At 37.8% G+C, this 24,479-nt stretch overlaps 1 protein-coding gene across 1 annotated transcript in view; it reads right to left on the minus strand.

Annotated features, from left to right (window-relative positions):
• WDPCP (WD repeat containing planar cell polarity effector) overlaps positions 1-24,479 on the minus strand; it is a 148,702-nt gene that overhangs the window by 65,444 nt on the left and 58,779 nt on the right. The window contains exons 8-12 of the mRNA XM_021555836.2: positions 23,153-23,267; positions 19,803-19,936; positions 15,316-15,507; positions 6,259-6,868; positions 1,853-2,041 (exon numbers count right to left, since the gene is read on the minus strand). Of these exons, the coding sequence (XP_021411511.2) occupies positions 1,853-2,041; positions 6,259-6,868; positions 15,316-15,507; positions 19,803-19,936; positions 23,153-23,267 (1,240 nt within the window). The remainder of the gene's footprint in view (positions 1-1,852; positions 2,042-6,258; positions 6,869-15,315; positions 15,508-19,802; positions 19,937-23,152; positions 23,268-24,479) is intronic.

Raw genomic sequence — 24,479 nt, forward strand, 5'->3', positions numbered from 1 at the left:
ATTTTTCTAGACATTTTTAATACAAAATTATAAACAATGCAAATAAACATGCAGTATACTTGCGTGTTCCACAGGCTTATCTGAAAGGAAATTAAATGATCAATAATATTTATGCTCTTTGACTTTTGCCTCAGAGTTAATGTGGTACAAGGCCATATAGGCAGAAAAAGGGAGAATTTGCTATATAAGTATTTGCTGTACATTTATGTTGCTCTAGAAGCAAAATATAACTCATTGTCTCATTAGGCAGAAAGAATCTCATTGATTTGCCATTATTGATGTTTGTTTGAACTAGGCATTTCTGTATTTAGTGACAATTACTCTTTACTTCCAAGCATAGTAACATTTGATTTTATTAGGCTTGATAGTACTAAATGTGCTAATAGTACTGTGTTAGTTACACAGGCAAGCTGTTAGTAAATTAGGTTTGTGTTATCTCCAATCTAGATAGTAAGATAAGTCGAACATAAAAGGTATTTTCTTTCAAAGCAGCAGTCAATTTAGATTAAAATAGAAAAACAAGCCATACTCCCTTGCCATTGCTGTTTTCTTGACAGCATGTTTTGAACTTCTGAAATATTTCAACTGACTTGGAATATGAGTGACTACTGGCACAGTTATACTTTCATTAAATAGCCCAGCTTGATGTTGAAGGCAGGATAAAGATCTCAAAGATAACTGCCCCATCACTATAAATAAAGGGTCCCACTGGGTTTTGTTAATAAAAAAGAAAACAAATTACCATGCCAAATTTGTTAGATTTAGATAGAATAACTCCTGGATAGAATAAAATTCCTTCTTCTGTAAACAGTGTTAGGGAGCTGCATGGGGGAAACACACAGACATCTGTTTATAATGTACATATTTTTAGAAGAGTATCATAGCCAGCCCTTTTCACAGGTCCTTTTCAAAGCATGTTTTATTTAGAGTTTATATGTTGTGTTTGCAACACAGAGATTTTTTTTTAATCAGATCCCACAGAATGGGATAGCTGATGGCTCGGCAGCAATGTAGGACACCTTGGAGTTTTTCTATCATCAAACACACCAGAATCCTAAGTATTCTCTCTTCCCACAAAAGATGCCTGGTCTCCAGCTGTCTGCCTGCTAGACTGGAGGATAACACCTTCACTAAATCAAGGCACTTCAAATCTTGAAGTCTATTGAGTTTCAAGATAGACAGCAAATCAAGAGGAAGGCACCACACCAGGCTTTAGCAGAGATGGGGCTAAACTTAAAATTCATAATTTCTTCTGAGAGACCCCAGCTACTACTGCAGGGGGCTAGATTACAGTGAGGACAAATGCTTTAATCCTAAAGGAGGCAGCAGAGGATAGTGTATTCAAGGCCTTTGCATCTTGTAATGAAAGAATGAGCCTTTGAAAGCACCTTAAAAAACACACTAAAATCTCTTGTCCCCACTTCAGGGAACCCTCTCTCCTTAAGTTGGTGCTGTCTCAGCATGAATATAACACAGATATTTCAATCCTGCATTAACTAACCTTTGTAACATAAGCTAAATTTAGAGAATGTAATGAAGTCACAGAATATAATGCTAGTGCTATATATATTAAGTAATGCCTATAGCATATATATATATATATATATATTACACTGTGCATTATTTTAGTGTCACTATTGATACAAACTAAAATGTAGTCAATGCATTGGTCCAGATTTTATAGAAATTACTTGTCTACAACGACATGTGATTATGAGGCACCGTAATCTGGCTGACTGTGTGGATTCTCACTACTGCCTTCTTTATACACCTAACAAACCCCTTGTCATAATCCCCACATGAATTACCAAGACAGCACAGAAATCCATTAGAAATACAAATGGTCTCTCACCTTCTGTGGCTGGTGTGAGTTTTTGTTTGAGGAGGTGGTTGCAGATGGCACTCAGGCAGATGAAGCACCGCTGGCCCATCGTGTTCCAGTCCATGGTGCTCAGGACATTGATTGCCTCCTGTATCTCATCATAACGAATGTGCTGGTGGATGATTTCCTCCAGGCCCAGCTGTCCTCTTGTGAGCACACCTTTGACAAGAGATATTACAGCCAGAGATAATGTAATATGAGAGTATGTAAACCAGTAGCTGACTCCTTTTCAGCCCAGTTAAAAAGAATGGTCATAATTTAAAATTAGGTTGATTGGTTTCAGAATTTAGTTTTTTTGTAAGAGATAGCACTTACTATCTTGGTATACTTAGACTGAGGGTGCTGGACAGCAGACAAAAGTCATCAATTAACTTGACACGTGGATATTGAATGAATGTAGCCAAAAGTCACTGGTGACATTACAGAAGGAAATTTGGCTTAGACAAGGTAGAACAAGTTTATTTGCAGTTTATCACTATTATAACAGTTTATAACTATTATAACTATTATAAGGTAGGTAATAAATTCACTTTCACAGCATCTCCTTCCTGTAGGGAAACAGTGCTGGACAACACTAAACCCCAGCATTTGTCTCACACAGATGTATCTTTGCATACAAGTGTAGAGCAGCTCCAACCTCAAATCAGTTCTTACTCAAAATTACTCTCCATTTGGCAACTACTCTGGAACTTCCTTCTAGCTTGGCAATATTCTCTAAGTGGATCATTTTTTCTGAGAGGATACCATGGAAGTTATCATCACCTTGATACTACAGACCTTTGAATTACAGTTGCACATGAAACCAAGAACAAGCTTGCCACACAAATGTTTCTTGACTTGTGGATTTCAGCTTCCAAACAGAAAAGGTGACTAAAAAGCTGCAGAAAGTAGTGTTATTTATTGTCTCAAGTAATGTTATTTATTGTCTCTGACTAACCAAATGATCATGTGACATTAGCCACACATGGCATTTTAGCAACTCCTGCTCACTTTGTGTTGCTCTGATAGAGTATTCATTATCAATACTCCTCCAAATATTAGAAAGAGACCAGAATAAATTTACTCTCTTTAAATAAAAACATAATTTCTGGGTTGGTGTTTTAAAAAATTAAAAAAAAAAAATCTCAATTTATATTCTGTAATTGTTAAAACTAAACATGTGGAAAAAGTTCTGATGAGAAAGGGAACAAGCTGAATTTCAGTACTGTTATTCAAACCATAGGGCTGGCTGGGGAAAACAAGGCCTGGTAACAGAGAAAAGCAGACCTGCTATTTATAAAACATACCTCAGAAAACTTTCATAACTACTGTGAATACTGTTTGTGAAGTGAAATAAGAAGCAAAGGGGAAAAACATCTGAATACAGCTTGAGGAGAAGTAAACTGCAGAGAACTTGCACATACAGAACTGATGTTTTTGGGGAAAAACCTTCCATATTCACATTTACTAACAGAGAAGTACTTAATTTTTTTAGCATCATTAAAGAAAGGTTTTCTATTGTATTTCACCTTATATTTGCATGTATTAAAGCCTATGGACATTATACTGGGTAACAGCCATGTTTAACTTGTTAACATCTAATACTGATGACAGACTTTATTCTTCCTAAATGTTTAGTGTTTTTAAAGTATTACAGCAGCTGGGTAATCTCCACATTAACCTCTCGGTGAAGATGAAAATACATGTTTTCATGTTAATGAAACACAATACTATATTTAAAATGCCTTTAGCGGCCAGCAATGCTGAACCACTGGCACCAGCACCATGTTTGGCCACTATCCAAGATCTGGGCTGACACCAATGACAAGAAGCTGCTTTAGGAAACGAGTTTGGCATTAGACATCAAAAATATTTGCCATTAGTGTTTGAGGGTATGTTTAATATGACTTTTCCTGAAATAAATCTAGATAGACAGCTTAATGGAGATTCACAGAACTTGTCCAAAGCCATAATGTAGCGGGAAGTTAAAAACATATTTGTCTATTCCCACTAACAGAGTTTCTTAACAGACTTCTGTGGGAAACCATTCCAAGCCATGTGTTACTCATGGATTTTATTTCAGTCCTGAATGCCTGTCTGGGTCTTGCTGTCACGAGCCCCTAATTCTTTTGCTATAACTTATTATTGCATTTCATTAATTTATTTATTTGTTCTGCATTATTTCTTAAATAGCAGAAACCTAAAAACTGCCGAGACTGTGGAGAGGGACTTACTAATCAACACAGTGTTCCCCTGGCAGTGTGGCAAACTGAGGAGATGAGGTATAAAGCTGAACACCAGGATGAAATAGAGAGCAGCACATTTTTGCACGGTGGACTACAAAGAGGGAGAGAGGGAAGAGGGGAGAGAGTTTTGTCTTCTTCCTGGAAGAGATTTTACAGTAATTATGCAGAATGAATTTTAAAATGTGATAACTTTCAGCTGTGGAGGTCAACATCTTCCCATTTGGATGCTTGACTTCTCCAGGGTGGTGCGCTCCCAGGCAACCTGCTTGGGAAAAAGAGGTGACAGCCAACTCACTGTCTAATTGATTTAGGAACGGTGCCCAGGGAGACAGTCCAATTAAGTTTACAAGCTGGCAATTAGCAGGAAAGGCCTCTAAATCCCTGCACTGAGAGCCTGCTCGCCTTGGTAAGAACATAAATGTGCTAAAGATAGCAAGGGGAAAGCTGTGCATGCTGGAAAGCTGTTGTGAGAAAACCTCACCAGGGAGGACTGAAGAAAAGCAAGGTAGAGGTGGGTAGAGTGCCTCCTGCTCAACTCCTTCCCACCAAATCAGGACAGAGATAATTTAGAGGGTTTATTTTTAATGGCCAACATGCACAAATCATCAAATAGCTGTTATAATTAGTGTTCTGGGGTACTTTGTAACTATTAAACCTGTCATTGAACTTAATGCAGCTAATTATCTCAAAATGAATGATATAACCTGTAAACAGGTTTTTTAATATTTCTTTTGGACAACAGCAATAATCTGGATCAGCTCTTTTAAAACTACACAACTATAAGTCAATCCAATATATTTCTGTTACTAACATCTTATTACATTAATTTAGCTTTTTGCAGTGCCACATTGGTTTAATTTCTTAAATTCAGTCTTTCACATTTTTAGGTCTCTGGTAATTTTAGACAGTTTTTCCCCACAACAGTACATGTGTGTCTCATTCAGTAAAGAAATTAAGTAGATTTTCAAATCTTACTATCACCTAGGTTGTTATTTTGAGTCTTTTGGCAATTTGTTTGGTTTTGTTTTTTTTATAAAAAAGGCTTCTTCCTAGTCTCAATAGCTTTATACAAAAGAATCATTAAAAACTCACATAAAGATCTACAGAAGTAATCCTGTTTTCTTGGACAGACAATGGGCAAAATGCTGAAATTTTCCAGGATGGCTGTCTGCCCTGCTGAAACACTGGCTTGGGAGTCAGAGGGTTTAAGCATGATTGTTTTTTTAGCTCTCACAATGGGCTTGCACCACTGTAACTTGCCTGACTTGAATGAAATGAATACAGTTCTCACTGATGAGCCACTGCAGGGGTTTTATTCTTAGTTCAGCCACTGTGTAACTCTTGGAAAGCCCTTGAGCTTTTCTTTACTGCTTCTTGTTTTTCTGCTTCTAAAAGGAAGTTAGTTGTGGTTTTACTCTTTTAAAGTCTCTTCGCACCTAAGAAGAGAAGCGCTATATAAATTCTAAAATTAGCATTATTACTTCTTTTATTCACAACTCCTTGCAAATTAATTGAGACACCAAACTTCTCTGAAGGTTATGAAAATCATTCTTCTTCTGTGGAAAGTCTTCAAAGGAAAAAAAAGGTGCAACTTTATGTACCAAAGCCAGGAAGAACAGAATACTGGACAAATATACATCACACATGCAAAAGAAAAAAATTTGGTAAAGAAAATAGCATTACTGTTCTATTATTAAATAGAGCTTATTTTAACTTGTTAGGGTTATTACTACAGAATGAATACAATTCTTAAGATTATATACTACAGATTAAATGAATTTTCCGGAGGAAATATTGTTATGCTTTATTAAAGTAGTGAGGAACATTATGGGATGCTGATCAGACAGCAGGTTGGGGTCTATGAATATAGTTCTTTATGTTTCACAATAATTTTATACCTTTTCCTATACATAGAACAGGAATTCATAGAATTCTTACTAAGAATTCTTACTAAGAATTCATAGAATTCTTACTAATTCATAGATACTTGCTAAGGAGTAAGTATCTGAAGATACTTACTCCTTGGGATCTTCAGATGTCTTTGGAACAATTTGCTTCTAAGGCTCACATTAAGGCTCAATTAGGGTGTTCCCAACCTTGTGGGATACAGATGTTTCTTTGACAGCTCAACAGATGTGCTCAGTAACTTACCAAGTTTAAAGTGAAGCACTCCCAAGGGTCCTTTATCAAATCTAACCAACAAACGATCGTGAACATCTGCGCTGTCAGGACTGGGAAATGCACCCGGAGGAGCAGCCCACTGGATCTGGACGAGGCTGGTGGGCACGTCGCAGTGCTTACTGAACTGCAGAGTTGCCTCAGGTGAATATTCCTGTGCCAGGAGCTGAATTTTCACTGGGGACAGCGCCGTGTCAAAGAGCTGCAGCTCCCCTTGAGAGCTGCCGACCACCAGCACGGCTCCGGAAGGGTGGAAGGCCATGACGGCGGGGAGCAGCTCCGCTCGGGCCAACAGAGTCGCCTGGCCGTAGGCTTCGTACAGAACCACTGAGGAGTCCTCGCAGCCCAGCAGCAGCTTGTCTCCTGTGCCATCCCTGCAGCAGCTGGTGGCCCTGGCTGGCAGGGCCACCGTGGTGGTGGCGGCGCGCTGGACGCGGCCCCGGCCGCAGGCGTAGGCGCAGCTGTGGGCTGCGGGCTGCTGGGCCGCTGGCACCGAGTGCTCCACCGTCAGCACCTGCCGGGGCTGCCCGCGGCTGAACCTGGCATCCAGCGGCTCCCACTCCGTGCGCACGGAGCTCAGCACCTGGAAAAACCCAAAGCCCTTTTTGGCGCTCATCGGTGGCCGTTTTTCTCTTAAAAACAGACTGCTGCCAACGCGCTTTCCCGTGGGTCGGCCACAAGTAGGCATGCTGGAAATGGAGCTCTGAAATCTGCTCTTCTAACATCTGAAAGGTTAAACCGTTTGGTTAAAAGCCTCTGCTATAAAGTTTAAGTCATATTTGCTCATCTGGACCTATGTCACAGGTTAGCAGAACCAAAGATAAAAGAGGGAATGGTCAGTGGTGGTAAGAGGAGAAAGGACTAATGTAAAAGCATAACTAATAACTCACAGTGTTCTGGGGTAAAAAATGCCAAAATTCTCGGAAAAATCTATAGCAATTACTCTAAGCATCAAGCATAGAGGATTTTTGATCATTTGCTTTGGGCCATGGTAACAGAAAATATTCCTCTGTAGTGGTAGAAACAACGGCATGTTAAAACAGCACCTACTATACTTTGCCAAATGAGTAGGTGGTAGATGTTCTTGGGTGCCATCGAGTTTTAGATGCAGAAATAATGAATTTGTGATAGCAGAAAAGCGGGTTGAAAGTTAAACTAATGGGAGGAAGAACATAAAGGAAGAACGTGATAAAAAGACAGCAGCTGGCAAAGACCAAGAATCTGCAGTGTGGAAACGTGGCAAGCACCTTAAGGGGTGGAAGCAGCAGTGGAGACAGTGAAGGCTCATGAACTCTGATAAATGGGTTTGAACCAGAGATGTCATACAGGATTTGACCAGGGAAACCATGAGAGAAACAACAGCTGTAAATAAGTAACAGATGAGCTTATGAAAAGCTATTTCATAAAAAATAAGAGAGAAAACCCGTGGCTCTAGAAGAATGAGAGTAGTGTAAGTCAGTCAGAAACTTGCTGGTGTTTGTTCATGCAGAAATAAAGAGTGAAAGGAAAATGTGAACCTGAGCCGAACCCTGCTCTCATGTATACCCACAATCTCCACACTCTAAATTAAAGCTGCTGACCTGCCACAACTTTTGGAAACCCCTTGAGTCCACGTGGTATGAAAGCAAAGAAAGGGGTAAAAAATGTGATTAAAAGGTACAGAGAGGATGAGGAAGGAAATCTAGAAATTTCAGGGTGAAAACAGAAAGGCACACATAATGTTAGAGCAATTTAAATTGGACTTCCCCAGATCACAAGACCAACTGAATATGCAATTTAGCCTTTCATCCTGTAAAGGAGAATAAGAAATTCAGATTATTTATTTTTTTGGCATATTACTGATTACTTCTAAAGTAACTGATAAATTTATAAACAAGCTTTTTGGGATGCTGATCAGACTGATTAGGATCTTTTGTTCTGACAGTTTACTTATTTTGTCAGCAAAGGGGTTTCTCATTCAAAAGAAAGAAAAAACCAAAAGGATTATTGCAGTTCTCTGGCTGGAAACCAGATGACAGTTAATACAAAAATCTTAGCTAGTTTTAAATGAGTAGCTAGGGACGTGCAAAGAACCACCTAATACAAAAGCACCTGATGCAGAAACCAATGCATTTAACCTGTGAAAACCACATCAACAAATCTCAACAGAGATCCATGAAAATGCGTATCAAAGATCCATCAAAATATGTAAAAGAGGAAATAAAAGATTAGTTTACTTTTATAGTCTGAAAAACATTTTCTCACCTCAACCATTCCCTCCCCCATGGCTTAGCCTCTGCAACTAGTAATTTTATGCCCACAAAACCTTGCAGTGGCTACTGTGCAGATGTTAGAACTGCTGAAGTGTGTTTATTGGAGTGTTAAATTTCCTTGCATGGCAAGGAAAGAGGTTATTGTGGATAAAGGATTACTGTGACCACAGAGTTCTCTAACCCCAAATAAAGACAAAGTGAAGTGTTACTGGTCTGCAGTTTTCCCTGGGAGTATGTCTAGAGACTCAGGTAGCCCCCTTTCAAATGTGTGAAACTGAAATCTTGCCCAAGCAAGTCTTCACAGCTTCTATAGCTTCAGTGAAATGAGCCTTGAGGCTCTCTGGGACTCATATTTCTGTCTTCCTGTGGGAAGTTTCAATGTACTGCATTAATCTGCTACATATTTTGACCCCAAACCAGTATTTTTCTCTGGACAACTCTTCAAAAGCTCCAAGAAAGACATGAAGATCCACAAAATCATCAGCCTATGAGAGATGAGAGTCTGAAAGCACTATTGAATTCTGAAGAGAGACTGGCCTTGAAGGTTAAGGCAATAGAGAAGAAAATATGTGAAACATGGGTTTTACAACTCCATAGGAGTGACTGGAGAAAAATAACAATAGAAACAGTCACAGAAAAACAAATGTTGCCAGATGACTGAGAGTCAGCAAGAAAACTGCAAGCAATTCATCATCTTGTCCTCCCTTCTTAGAGCAAAAGTAGGACAAAATGATGATCACTACCTAGGATTTCAAAGGCAGTACAATCTTCCATTTTGGAAGACTAATCTAATGAGGCTTGAGATGAGAAGCTTCCTAGCTTCACATAGTTTAGAAAGCAAATCCTTGAAATGAAGTCTAGGGTAAGTCTGCCTGTTGTACATAGCACAATTCTAAAGTAGGAAAAAGTTTAGGAGAAACTCTCTGATGTCTATCACAACATAGGGTTTGGCATAATGTTTAAACACACAAGGCTTAAAGGAAAACTTTCTAGACACTGCTGTTCAAATGCTGGCTGAAAACAAGAGAAACATTTCTCCCCAGATTGGAACAGATAAGCTGCTTCTCATGCATCAGTGGCCTCATGTGCCTCTTGCAGGAAGAGACCTCTTTGTTCTGCCTTCCAGTTCTGCTGAATCTACCTGCTATTCAGCATTCTGAAGGGGGAAAATGAATATTCTCTTTCATCTGAGAAGGAAGATATGGGTTTCTCTGTCAGAAATCAGTTTAATTATTCATTCTTCGTGTCACTACATGGAAAATTAAAGCAGAGAGACACATAACTACAGAAATGTTAATAATGCTTTTGAAAGATAAGTCTCATAATCAAAACTTCTTTTTCCCCTAGAAGATGGCATTCTGTCAATTGTTCTCCTATCTGGTAAGGAGGCACATGGTAGTAAATGTAGTGCATGTAGTGCTTCAGCTTTCCATTTAAAGGAATCCACTGAGATTCCTCCTGATGAGCAGCAGTTCTCTGGAACCCTAAAGGGTGACGTTAAATCATTTAACAAAACATTTGCTTATGGAATGGGAAAACAAAAGGTGGAGGAGTTTCCTCAGAAATGGGTAGAACCAGTGTCAAATTTGTGGAGGAGGGGACAGGGCAGTGGGCCTGAAAAGACAGAGCTGTAATATCACAATGTACAGTCCATTCAATGTTCAATACTTCCCATCAATCTTGGACTAAGCACCTAGACTTAGATTTCCAGAGAAGATTCCTGGAAGTATTTTGCATGAAGTAAAACCAATTACTTTCTTTAAAAGAAATACATTAAGTAAAAAATGTAAAAGTTTTATGACATGATTGCTACAAAAATACAGTACAGGCATTTAAACACTGTCCATGTAATTTATACATATTTCCTTTATTAATGCAGCAGTCATGCACCACTACTGCACATTTAGATTGTTTTCCCCTTGCAGTACTGCCTTGGACTCTGCTTCAGTTCATCAGCAGGATGAGGGATGCAATATGTGCCAGGTTCCCAAATCCTAGAGCCAGGAATCATAACAATCCAAGTAAAGGAATCTCTTAATCTTTGTAAATAAGAGGCTTGCTATGCTATTTCAAATGCTCTCTTTCATTTTAGGTTTGAGAGAAATAACAGTGCAAGCTTGCGTGGGCATTATCACTGTTCTCAGTGAAATTTTTTGAACACTTAAAATTGAAGTACTTTGCATAGAGTGCTGAGAAAGGATAAAGTCCACATAGCAAAACAAGTAAGAGTTTTAGCCAGTAGTTCTTAAGCAGAAAATTGGCTTACCAGGCAGATGAAAAAAAGAAAACAAAAGAAACAGAGAAATAAGCTTGCTGTGACTGAATTGTGTGTCTTTCAGATGAGAAAAGAATGTTTGATTTATTTTATGGATGTTAAAAAAAGTGCTTATTTAATTTCACACAGTGAGGTTCCAAATGCAACAAACATTTTAATTAGAAATGTAAAGTGGGAAGTGTGGTGCACACCAGAGTAAAATAGTTTCAAATATGACCTAAAAAATAGTGAAGTTGAAAAAAACACCCTATTTTAAAACATTCCTAAATAAAAATGAAAAGCTCCTACTCTAGGTTACTTATTTGGCTTCATTGTATGTACAGACCTACATGCAATCTTATTATGCAGATCTCCAGTCAACACTTATTCTTATTTTCTTTCAAAATTTATCATCATCATCTTTATCCTGTATTATTCATTGAACTTCTAACCCGATGTGACACTGAGGATTTCACATTCTTTGCTCTGTGTTTGAAAGGTATTTCAGCCATTCAGACAAACAGGGTTGATGTTTTTCTGAGCACTCCAGTAACTGTAGGACAGCTCACACAGAAAAGATCTGCTGTGCTTATTTCACAACTCCAAGGCACAATGTGAAAGCAATAACTATTAAATATTATCTCTTGGGAGAAAGAAAAATAATATCCTCTCTCAGGGAAATTATTTTTTCCACAAGATTGAAGTATAATTTCAGTCATTCCCACTAGCACTAAATGGAGTGAAAATACGAATGGTGAAGACAAATGCAAAGTGGTGCAGTAACTGTGCCCTGGCACCAGCACCTCCTGTTAATTCGTGTTTGCAGAATAAAGTTCATGTTGATTTGAACATGACTTTCTCCCAAAGCATTTAATCCAAAGATGATTTCACATCAGATCCTATTCATTCATAGCAAATTGTCTGAAATAATTTCTGGAAGACTCCTTTTCTGGTTTTGAAATCAAAACACCAGCATTATCTCCACAGGGATACAATTTAAATAACATTCTTTGATCATTGGTACTTTAAGGTTAAAAAAACCCAACAAACCCCAAAGAAAATAAACCAAACAAGCCTCCAATAATTAAATAAATAAATTAGAGAATGGGTGAGTTTACTGGAGGAAACCTATGCACAGAGGAAAGCAGACAAAGGTCCAACAGAGAACCCCTCCTGCAGCAACATGCATTGCACACCAAAGCAAGGTCACATGCTACAGAGAAAAGCACCTTTATTTCTTCAAGGGACAATTCTTCACCCAATCTCACAGCATTCAGCAGAATAAACACTGATCTCAGAAAAAAAAATCAGTAAAATGAGTCAAGATTTGTGAGGAAAAAGTTATTTCTGTTGGTAGAGGAATAGTGTTTGCCTGTAGCCTTAATAGTAGTAAATGCTAAAAATAAAAAGCCACGTGGCAAAATTCAAATTAAATTTCTAGTGTGTTTAAAAAGCAAAATGTATTTCCTTTCCTAAATTGAAAAGCTGCTGAAGTCCCCAATGCCCCAAAGACTCCCTGTGCAGTGTGAAGCATCCCAACACTGAACGTGCATTACAGGTGATGATGATGATGATGATGAGGGCTTGAGCTGCCTCATCCCAGAGCCATTCCTGTCCTCATCCCCAAAATAAGCACTCATCTGCTGGGCAGCAGCATCACTCAGGAAATCCCTGCAGGCAGGAGGCCCCGTGGAAGTGCCCATTTGCCTCTGCTCTGCCCCAGCAGCAGCTGGCAGCAGCTGGCAGCTCAGAATCACTCATTTCCTTGGGCTTGCTTTCATACAGCCAACATGCCAAGCAGCTCTTCATGGTCTTGTTATTCAGCAATTCCTCTTTTTCTCCTAATTCTAGACAATAATGTTATTTTATCCAGCTGAGATTGAGACATTTTTCAAGTAAAATGTTGGTGGTATTACTTTGCTACTCTTCTTTTTGATACACGCTCTAAACTGAGTAAATTCACACTTCTCATTCTTCTTGCATTGACAATAATCTTTCAGTAGGGGTAAATTCACATTACGGATCAAATATGGATAAATATGGATTTACTTTAATGAATAACAATGGCATGTCCAGGTTTTATTTCAAATCTATACCTGGGGAATACTACAAATGGCAAGGGATTAGAGGCAAAGAGAGGCAAATAAGCATGATTCCAGAACCACTGTATTTTTGTGGTACCTGACCTAGAGAGTAACTGTTTACAAGCTGTCTAGAAATCCTAAGTATGCTTTTTTTCCTACATATAAGCTATCAAATATCCTTCAGAGGTTAAAGGTGTTAAAGTTTCCCTTCAAGACTGCAGGGGAAAAATGCACCTCAGTTAAATGCAGACTGAGGGCTGATGCTAATTCTAGAGCTTCTAGCTTATGACATTCTGCCATCCATGCACAGGAATTTAATACCTGCCCATAAGGAACTCTACAGAAATCAAACGGAAGACCTCAAGCAAACAGCACTTCCTGGGCATCCAAGAGCTGAATGCATGGAGCAGCCTAAATGACAGCCAGCAAGACAGTTTGTTACTCATTTATGACTTAGTTTTACATAGCCCTGGCATAGTGCTTGGTATTTTATTGATGAATGCAGGAAAAAAAAAATCTCACTGAAGATCTAAGAATTAAAACAGAAAAGTACAGGCAAAGAATCAGAAAGTGGAAAGCAACAGTCAATTTTGGCAGTGCTGCTTTTAAAAAGAAGTTTCTTATATTTCTGTTACAATATGGGCCAAATCAAAATGATTATGACTTTAAGCCTAAAGCCTCAGAGAATGTTTATTATCACTATTGTGTAAACCACCAGTGATGTGCTTGAGTTTACCAGAGTTTAAACCAGAAAAGGAAAAGTGTATTGAAAGAGGAATGCTGTGAATGGGGAATGCTGTGATTTGGAAATCTCCCTGAAAAATCTCCCTTAAACATATTAAATAAAACACAGAGAGCTTTAAAGTGATAGGGTGGTTTCTGTTAATTTCTTAAAAGAAAAGTGTCTCTAAAAATCATCTCAGGAAACACAGACTGCAAACTGTTAGGGTGGCAATAGGGAGATTTCTGGAAGATATGGGAAGGAATAAAATAGGCACAGGAATGTTGCTCTCAGAACCTGGGCATACAGAAGTCATGGTAAAAAATAAGGTCTGAAATGTTAGTAGGATCAAGTTCCATAATAACTGGCACAGGGCTGGGGAAGCTTACAAAGAACAGCCTCACATTTTAGCTCCCAGAGTAATTTTTTCTGTGTGATTTGGCATAGCTGCAGGGGGAATGGAGAACTGCAGGTGTAGATCAGGCAGAGGACAGAGATGAGTCAAAGATGACCACAAGTGGAGAGAGGTCAATTGAAAAGAAGTAAAGAAGGCAGAGCTGGAGGTAATTTAAACTTCAATTCTACAATGACTAATGACAGAAATAAGAAAAGAAAAGCTGTCTCATCACTTTCAATAGGTAGAAAATCCCAAGGGAAAAGAATCTCACTTAAATTAATATTAGTTATCAAAATAACTAAGTATCAAAGTAGTTCCAAGACATTAAAATATTTACATCTTCCCTAATTAAAGAGAGCAGGATGCTGTTTGTAAAAGTAGCTTATTCTTAAGTGTTACTTAGGGGTTTTCCCTACAGGGAAATAATCTGCAATAGCTAATTCAGAACAACTATTCCACAGCAACAGTCAGGGCTTTTTTAGTCTATATTAGAAGTGGGTAAAGATAAACTGAAAATAAAATTCCAAATACAGAAGCATCTGTACAGGATGTTTGTCCAGAAAAGTTTTTGTATTTTAAATTCAGGCTCTGGATCTTTCAGAGTATGCCCAGATAGCTTCATTTTAATATTTCTACCTAACAAAACAAACTGGATTAATATATTCTTATACAGATGAAACAAAAATTAAATAATTAAAATGAAGACATCTGCCTATAAATGTAAGCTAAGCAGGTGTCAGAATGGGGGGTCAGCTTGTAGCTTTGTCCTAACTCACAGCTTACATTCCCACCTGTAGATGGTGAGTTTTAACTTTTCCTTTGAAAAAAAAATCAGTCCCTGATTTGACCAATAATCATAACAAAAATTTAACCACCATCTGCACATAGTTAATATTTTATGAAAAACACTTGAAAGTGATGCAAATTGCCTATCCGTTAACATTGCAGACAAGGTAAAATAATTTTATCAGACATACATGCAACAGTTACAATTGCTAATTCATATTAGAGTTTTCTAGTGGAACTCTGACACTTCTATTTTCAGTTTCAGCAGCACCAAAGCCATTTCATGGTAAAGACCTAATTTCCTGGCTACATTTCTCAGGTTGACAGTTTTGATGTGAAAACAGTAAACACAGTAAATAAGGTGCTTTTCTGTTAAATAACTTTGGTTTTGCTATTAGAATGGCTGATCTTCCTGTCTTATGCTTTAATCATACCTGTCCTTTATATATACTCGAATATGCATTTAAGTTGAATAGCTCTTTCTTTAGCAAATTCGAAAAAATCATGTAACAAGACTTTAACAAACATCACTTTACCTCCAATTTGCCATGTGCACAGCCTAACAGCAATAGGTTGGCTCTGTCCCTCTGACAGGAAATGGGAGACCAAGGCCATGCTCCATCACTGGTTGCTGACCACCAGCAAATGACCAGATCTTGCACAGAGTTTATTGCCAGGTGACGTTTCATCCTTCTACCTTCTGGTCCAAGTATATCAACATAAGAAATCTGAGGGAAGAAAAGAATGCAGGAAATATTGGAGGTGATAAAAGAGCATGGCAGGAGCAAATGGGAGCATTTACTTTGGATGTGTGAGAAAGAATGTATATATACACAGAGCCCTGCGTACATATATCTTCATAGGGGCTGTCTGTAAATGTGAAAAATATCTCCTCAGACAGAAAGACATGCTCACTCTTTTATCTGTGGGGAGGGGATTGGGATGGAAAGGAATATGAGTTAAGAAGGAATTTACTGCAATGACTCCAATCAATACCAAAATGTACAGTCATGGTTGCTTGACAGCATCGACCTCCACACAGGATTTAAGCTTAGCCATATTAAATGACAAGTTCTGCAAAGCTGACCACGGAGCTAAGGCTAGTGTTTAAGACATAATCAAATATTAAATATATTCTACAGCATTTGAGCAAACATATATCTTTTTTCTTCCTCCCCAAATTAAGGAACGGAAACACAAACATCCTCTTTGCAAAAAGAACATATACTCTTCTGCATAATGTGGATGAGCTACAGCATCATGCGTAAAGTTTATGCAGCTCTTGAGAATTGTGCCTCTTTCTCAGGAAGGATTTGTGGAATTTATTATTCAAACTCTGTTATTTGGAGCATGGTTATTGGAAAACACGAGCAGTGCACCATCTGGGTGACACATGCCAAGGAAATATAGATTGCACCGCATTTCTGCTTAAGGAATTAATGGAAGGTTGATAGCTAGGGGAAAAAAAAACTATCTTGCCATTGCTGGTCAGCAATAATCGAACCACTTTCTGGGGATTAAGCGCATGGCTAAGCCTACTGGACCAGACACTAGCAAAGGGCAGGGGGTCTTCTTATCAGAGAAATGCTTCTGGAGCCAGTCTCACTACATGACAGATTGCTTTCATATTCCTGTCTGCAAGGCAACAAAGGCTGGCAGTAATGCGATAATGCCAGAGTGCAATGGGTGTTAAGAACCCGTTGCATTTATGTATTGTATTTAGTAAATAATCAGGCTCATCCAAATTGTGATCTCAGCTCTCAACCAAGGCCATTAAAATCAAGGTTAATGCTTTAATAATCCTTTGCTGTTTTTTATATGGTCAAAAAGAACCCTTTTCTATTTGCATGGTCATAATATTATTGACCTCTTCATCCCATGAATACACATAAAAAGGAACTGGAATCAAAGTAATTACCAATGTTGTTCTCTCATGGTAAACATTTAACTCCTTGTTCTGTCTCCTTCAGTAAATTGAAATGGATTAAAAAAATATAGACAGGAAAAACCTGAAAAAGGTCAATATTTTTAGGATATCCCATGTTTTACTTGTCAAAATATTTTCACGGGTAAAGATAAAACATACACAATAGTTAGGAGGTAGCTGCTACTTGAATTAAAATAGCTAATTTGGTGACAACACATTGATTAGGATGGAAAAGCACAAATACTTCCACAAGTATCAATTAGTCCTGCATTGTAGTGTTAACTGTTTGTAACAATTGCACATGTCATAACAGCCACAAATCTCTGTCAATGTTTATGTCTTGCATTAGACATGTCACTCTCAATATAGAATCATGTCACTGAGAAAAGGTAAATAATAATAGTCGGTTTTTCTATTTTGCTGGTCTTCAAGACTGTAGTGATTCACATAGTAAGTCTTCCTTTATTGTTTCAAAGTGCAAATAAAATTCAAGGTGGTATCAATTAGACAGGCAGAGCATAGGGAGATTAATTCATTCATTTTGGTATGCATTGCATAAAAAACTCAACTTTTGGAAAAATATCAAGCTGTGAAGAGGAAAGCATGGTTGACTTGTTCTTATTATTGACAGAACTGAACTCTGGCAGTCCAGCACTGCCAATTTTGCCCACCATGAGCCTGGACATTGAACAATGTGAAGTTTCTTATCACTACAATGATGATATGACAGAAATTTAATTATATTATTACAAACACTTTCCTCGTTTTAGATATGGGACTGAAAACCCAAATACTACATTTCTCAAGACTATGCCAAAAGTCAGAGGCAGAAATGAAGGTTACAATCAAATCTCCTGAATCTTGGCTCCAGATTTTAATCCTGTGTTAGTTCTATACCAGTGCACGCTACCTTTTTCATTCAATTTCTCTTGAACAAAACCCCAACCCTAAAAAACCTTTTTTTCTCCTAAACCCACAACATTTGTTATTGTTACATATTGTTACATACGATTGCAAGTTTGCACAGTTGCAATTGAGGACCATCTTATTTTTCTACTGGGAGTGACACTAGTGCTATGTCTGTGATCTCCCAGCTTTTGAAGTTCGACCAAAATCAGCCATGAAGAACAGTAAATCAATGCAGAGAGCTGACACAATATTATTGCAGAAGTGAATAATACTTTCTGCAGTCTCACACTGGTGCAATTCTGAAGATAATAAAAATTATATTTAGCTGCCTAGCTAGCAAGCTTCACACAAAAGAACATTCAATTAAAAAATGCAAATGCCTTTTTTTTTTTTTTGGCTGGTGGAGAAATGTTCCATAGTGATTCCCAATGATTTCAAGAGAAAGCAAAGTTAATGTTGAGCATGGAGGTGTTTTGAGAAGCTCAGCTGCGTCAGCAAAGAACTGTACAACCCTATTAAGGAATGCAGCAGATATTTTTGGTTTTTCTAAATATTAAATCAGGAGCTGTGGCCCTCACACTTCAATGACAAAGGCAGTTCACCACAGCTTCTTTGCTAAACTTTGGTGCTATTAAGAAAAAAGCCCCACCACGCACCAGGCTGGCTCCCAAAGCACAGCCTCAGTGAAAGCCACAGGCCAGGCACAAGGCACAGCATTTTAAAGTAAAGTATGTATCAGCTCAGTTCCCAGTGAACAGTGAACTGTCTCAAATCCACGTTATAGAGGTTGGATCAATCTTGCAAACACAAGCCATTGCTGAAAAGAGGCCCTGAACTGAAACAGCCTGGAAAATGTATTAGATATTAATCCTAGCAGAAAGTATTTCTACCAAGCAAGTTAAAACACATTATGGCAAAACTTAAATTAAACATATCCTTAAAGAACTTGCCTTGCAGATGCAAGCTCCCTTATGTGAAGAAGTAAATTAGTGAGGGGTTGTCAAGGGGAAAATATTTGCTAGCAAAAGATTGTTTTCTTTAATGTTTATCCAGTCTGAAATAAATACAAACTCTCTCTTCTGCTCACATCTTTCTAGGTTTCTTGGGAAAAGGCTTGACCCTTCTTCATTCCTGCAGTGAATTGGATGCAGCCCCTTCCTTACTTCAACTGTTCAAAGTTAATTGCCTTGGCTGATGATTTTTTCATATTGCTGTAGCACCAAGCACTTCCACCTAAGGAAGTGGTGCCCTGATGCCAGAGTGCTTATGGTTGAAATAATTTATGTCTACCCAGCCCAATCCACCCACACCACAGTGCAATTCATCTTGAGATGAGCTGGTCTCCACTGGCCTCGGGACTGGGGAGTTTGAAGCTCAGCTCAGCTCAGCTCAGCTCAGCTCAGCTCAGCTCAGCTCTCTCTGGGCTACCTTTCCACTGCTGCTGTCACTGTAGTGAAGACACACCCCCCCAAAAAAAGGGCTGTAGAAAAGGAGCATTTCAGTCTTCATTGTGTAACTAGCAAATTGAGACACTGAGGCACCAAGGGTCACACACAGAGCTGGCCAGTGGTGAGAAACTCAGCTTCTGGATCTTGATTCCTGAATTCTAAAAGCAGCTCTCCCGACAACACCACTGCTGTAACTAGTGGGGGAAGAAGGATTTTTGCAAAGAATTACACAGGTCTTGGACCTCAGACAGATGACTGGATTATCAGAGCTTCATGTGTTTGTGTCTATCAGCTGAGCCACAGTAAGTGACCGTGTGTGTTTGCAGCCCACAACACACAAGAGGTAAAACACATTAACTTAAATCTTTTACACTGAGGTTTGCCATTACAGACTGTGCTTCATGCTTGTTAGATGCCAAGAATGTGCCAAGGGTCACTTAGAGCTGCTCAATGGACACAAGGTAATCCGTCAAGCAGGGGTAACTCAAATGTCTGAGCCTGAAAATAAAGACAGTAGAAATCTGGATCCCTTGGCACAGTATTTTAACTTTTTAACTCAGAATGCCATTCTAATTTTTTTTTTTTACTTTTCAGTAGCTGCCCTTTTTAGAGTTTGAGCTGCTCTGGTCAATTATATAAAGGTTTGCAATTTATGTGGCTGTAGAATATCAGTGAATACCAGTGACACATGATGTATATATACACACATAACATTTGCAGTCACCACTGGCTGCTATACCTTGAAGTCCAAGCAAGAGAGTTTTTCCAGTTTTTTGTTTACATCAGGAGAATCCATTGTCTTTGTAAACTGAATAAAGCAGAGTTGGTTATGGTCCTCAAATGACAAGATGATGAAATTGTCTGTAAGAATAGCTGAAAAAAAAAAATTGTCAGCACTGTAATACTTGTCTCTAGGAACAAAACAAAGTAGTGAACACTCCACTGAGACACTGCAGAAAGCAATTTTTTTCAAGATAGTGTCTTAAATATTACACTGAAAGCCCTGTAACATCCTAAAACATATCAGTGTGTCATCCTGCCACAACCTTCTTGGAAATGAGAAATAAAGCCTAAAGAATACCCTGATTACATGTACTTGAATAAATCATCTCATGTCAAAACGCCACTAGATTCAAATATACATTTTATGCCCTTCCACATTAATTTTCATCTCAGTATTCAGCCTTCAGTATATTTTTTTTTTCTTATGGTTGCATCCACCAGTATTTTGGAAATGGACCTCACATAGCTTAGCTTGTGTTAAGGGAGATAAATGCAAAGGAGTATTTGAGGTGCAGCTGGTATTTTGACATTGCAAGGCTGCTGGTGCTGCTGCAGAAATGCAGAATAAAGCTTTAGGGGGTCATGAATTCACAGCAAGCTTCACACAGGGGTACCCAAACAACACAAGTAATGGAGATGGAGCAGATTCCTGCAGAGTCTGGAAAAGCTCAGTGGAATCCACGCTGGTACCGTAAGGGGGCACAAGACCAAACGTGTTCAATAGAAAAGTGATTAACTAATCAATGGAAATTACTGAGCAAATTGTATCCCACGAGAATTTCCCCCAAGAGTTACACAGTTATTCAGCAGCACCCACACTTGAGGAGATGTCTGAGTATGAAATGAATCATTGGGCTCAGTAGTAGAACCCTGATGGTTTAAAATGAAGCTGTGCTCAGACTGTAAACTCAGAAACCTCTCCTAAAAGGAAAATGATGAAGTGGAACCAGACTTAGAAACAAGCAAACAAAACTCTGGAACAACCTCTGAAAAAAAAAAAACCCAAAAACCCCAAAAAAATAATTTATTCCTAATATCCCATATTCTTAAATCTAAATTTTACATATCCTTAAATAGATTGACAGTTTAGTCTTACATATAGTCATGGAAAACTGGCTACACAACTTTGCTTTCCTTTAGTCTGATTTATAACCACTTGCATTTTCCAACAGTCATGTCCTGGCACAACTCTGAAGTATCTGGTATGCAAATGCTAAAGGATAAAGTTAAGAGCCAAATAATTGCCTTTGAAATGTAACGTTAACACTAGCTTTTTTGGAAAAACAAACAAAAAAAAAGGGTGATAAAGCATTTTGATAAGGTGATTCAGAAGCCATAACTGAGATCCTGCAAACACATGAAAATTGAAAACCACTGAATATGGTATCCTCAATATGTATGCACACAGTTAAAATATTTTGATGTCCTCACAGACACAGTTTGCATTAAAGATGAGCTGCAGCATACCTCCAATGCTGATGAAATTTTGGCTGTAAGTAATAAGAATCAGGAGCACTTTCTTAGATACAGGAGGATTTTAAAAGCAGTAGTAATTCTTCATTTTGTGCACACAATCTGACCTTTATTCCAAATGTTAAGAGGACATGCTACTTCAAATGAAAATGACAACATTTCATAAGTAATTCTGGCAGGTTGTAGCCTTATTCATTTCTACATATACACAATTGTTGAAGTAAGAACTATTATTTTTATATAGAGTTCTTGTGCTAAATGTAGAATTTTCTTGGCCAGCTTTATAATCACAACCATAATTTGAAGCCAGATTTGGAAAGATGTGCTGTTTCATTGAACTAAAATTAATTTCCTCTAGGACAACATTATCTCATGTTTCTCATGTAAGGATAGTTCAGTATAAAAATTTGTATTTTGAGCACTATTTGTGTGAGTAACAAAAGCATCTTTTATTGTTCATGAAAATAAAAACTGCATTGCAATGAAAGTTATTCAGTGGTTTGCTTTTACTGAACAGAGTCAGTTTTGTTTCACAGACTTGGCTGTTAGCAAACATGGAGGTTTAAGAAAATCCTGAATATGTGAAAACAAGGACAAAACATTATAACATGTTATTTATATAATAAATACAGTTGTCCAAATGTAGTAAAATGTATTTCTTGCTTTATTGTTGTTTTAGTTAGCTAGCAGCATTTTCTAAACAAATATTTCTATGACATACTATGCCAAAGTAAGGCATGACCAACATTCTTTATTTTTTATTGTTTTTTTAAAGATGGAAGTATTCCAAATAATTTCCACAAACTACTTTAGTTTAGGAATAGCCTTAGATTCTATGCTTTCCTACTTTTTGTGACCTGAAAGTAGGAAATCCTCCCCCTAGAAGCAGAGTGCAAAAAATCACAGATGGAATTAGCAGTCTAGTAATTAAGGTGAAGAGTGAAAAAAAGAAGGCAAGTGATAGTAAATGTATTCTATTTTCTCTGTATAATTAGCTCATAAAAAATGAGGTCTAGGTTAATTTTTTTGATAAATAAAGATTATACAAACATAGTTATATTAATATCAATTTTCAAGACTAAACTACAATATATTGATAAGAAAAGATCAGTGTGCATTGATGTTTCTTAAAACCTAGGCCAATATTCAAGAGATGCCTGGGTAGAGAGAAAATGAAATCATTAAAGATCAAACCTGAACTAAGCACATATTCTTAGTAGAAGGATGTAATGTGGGTCTACTCTTACAGAATTTGGAAGGTAGTGCACATGTAATATGGCTCACACCAAAATACAAGTTGATTTCTCAATGTTATGAGTCATAAATAAAGCTGTGGAAAACAGGGACATTTTTGTAAGTTTTCTCCTGCATTAAATGAAAACTTAATTTTTAGCAGTCACTAGTTAACAACAGTAGGGAGATTCTGAGTTTCAAGAGACTAAATCAGAACACCTCCACATAGCTAATGTTATCCAGCCTTTTTTAATAACAACTTTAACAATAATAACTACCCCATGCAATTATTCAATTGGCTGGCGTTTGGGCCCGTCCCATTCCCCCACTTGTGAAATAAATATGGCAAGCTCCAATGGCACGCTCGCTGTAAAAACGGGATTTTAGAAACCCGCGCCGCATTCGACAAGCCTGAAAACTTTGATGTTAAATATTGTTCTCAAAGTGCTCTTCGTCCTGAGGGTTGTAACTATAGCATTACATGCAATTACTTGTTGTGTTTGCAAGTCCCCAGTGGCAATAATTAGTCTACCTGTTGACACAGTGGTTCTCTGCTCTATTGTTAATGCAGGCAATTGATTTGCACATGGGTGTAATTACCATCGCTGATGGTGTCGGAGATGAGCTTCCCCACCAGGGTCCTGTCAATCACCACCTTCTCCAGCTGTGGCCCAGAAAGGCTTAGGGACACCAAAATACCTGAGTGAAAGAGGAGCTGGAGCCAAAGAGTGAGAAAACAAGACAGCGAAAATCATCAATAAAACGTTTCAAGGTACATATTAGCAGCCGTCCATTACGCGGTAATCGAATTTTCAAAATTACAAAAAATTAATTATCATTGATGTGGAGATATCTTGTGGTGGCTTTGAAAGCTTTTTCAAGGAAACAGAGAGATGTAACACAACACTGAATTATAATGGTACAACAACTGCAATTGCTGAACACTTGAAGAAATAGCTACCTCCCCAAATGATATATAAAATGCACTGAATTAGTCTGTTAAAAACGGATCAAAAATCTGTTTTGAAAGAGGGCAGGAATTACACTGATCACTCTATCATCCATAGACCTGATATTTTCTGTATAAATTAACAGCATAGCCTGCATGTAAAATATATATAAAGTAGGGTTTAATATAATTCTATGTTATTATCACAGATTAAAACCAGCACCTTTTTGCTGTGCTTGTTATTTCTGATCAGTCATTTATTGTTTGAATAAATAATTGTGCCCTACCACAGAGATAGCTGTGAGCTCCCAATAAATTAATTCACTTGCTGACATAATATTTTAGATGTCTCTCTTAGGAAGAAAGATTTTAAACTATTGGACAGGGTTATTTCACAGTTAATTGAATATTCATGGATAATTAATTTAAATTAAATGATACATATAATCTTGAAGACTAAGTCATAGCATTTATCAGCTCCTTCTTATGTAATATCTTCTATGACAGAGAGCATGCTCAGTGGGAGGAGTTATGAAAAACATTTATTTTTTACATAATTAAACCATTAGTCATTTTCTGAATGCAACTACTACAGCAGAGGAATTCAGAAAATAAAGCCCATAAAGGAATTCTCTGTGGAAAGACCTTTGCAGACAAGTCTACCAACAGTAGATTTTTAAATAAATCCCTGTGCTTTTAAAAAACTTAACTACTAAAGAAACACTTGTTCTTGTAGGAGAATTTGGCAGAGAAAGTTCCCTGTTTGTTCTGTGCTGGAGCTGTGAAACAAACATGGTTGTGATATAATCTTTAGAATTTTCTTGCAGTGATATTCACTGGATTGTATAATAAATAAAAAGCATTGGGGGCCAGGAATGGAGTGATCTAATTGGGCATGTCCCTCATGCAAGGCTCTGCTGCCAATAATTTAGTTATGGAAACTCTCATTTATACATATTTTGCTACATTACTATACCT

Source organism: Lonchura striata, chromosome 3 (genome assembly GCF_046129695.1).
Source record: "Lonchura striata isolate bLonStr1 chromosome 3, bLonStr1.mat, whole genome shotgun sequence".
Lineage (NCBI taxonomy): Eukaryota > Metazoa > Chordata > Aves > Passeriformes > Estrildidae > Lonchura > Lonchura striata.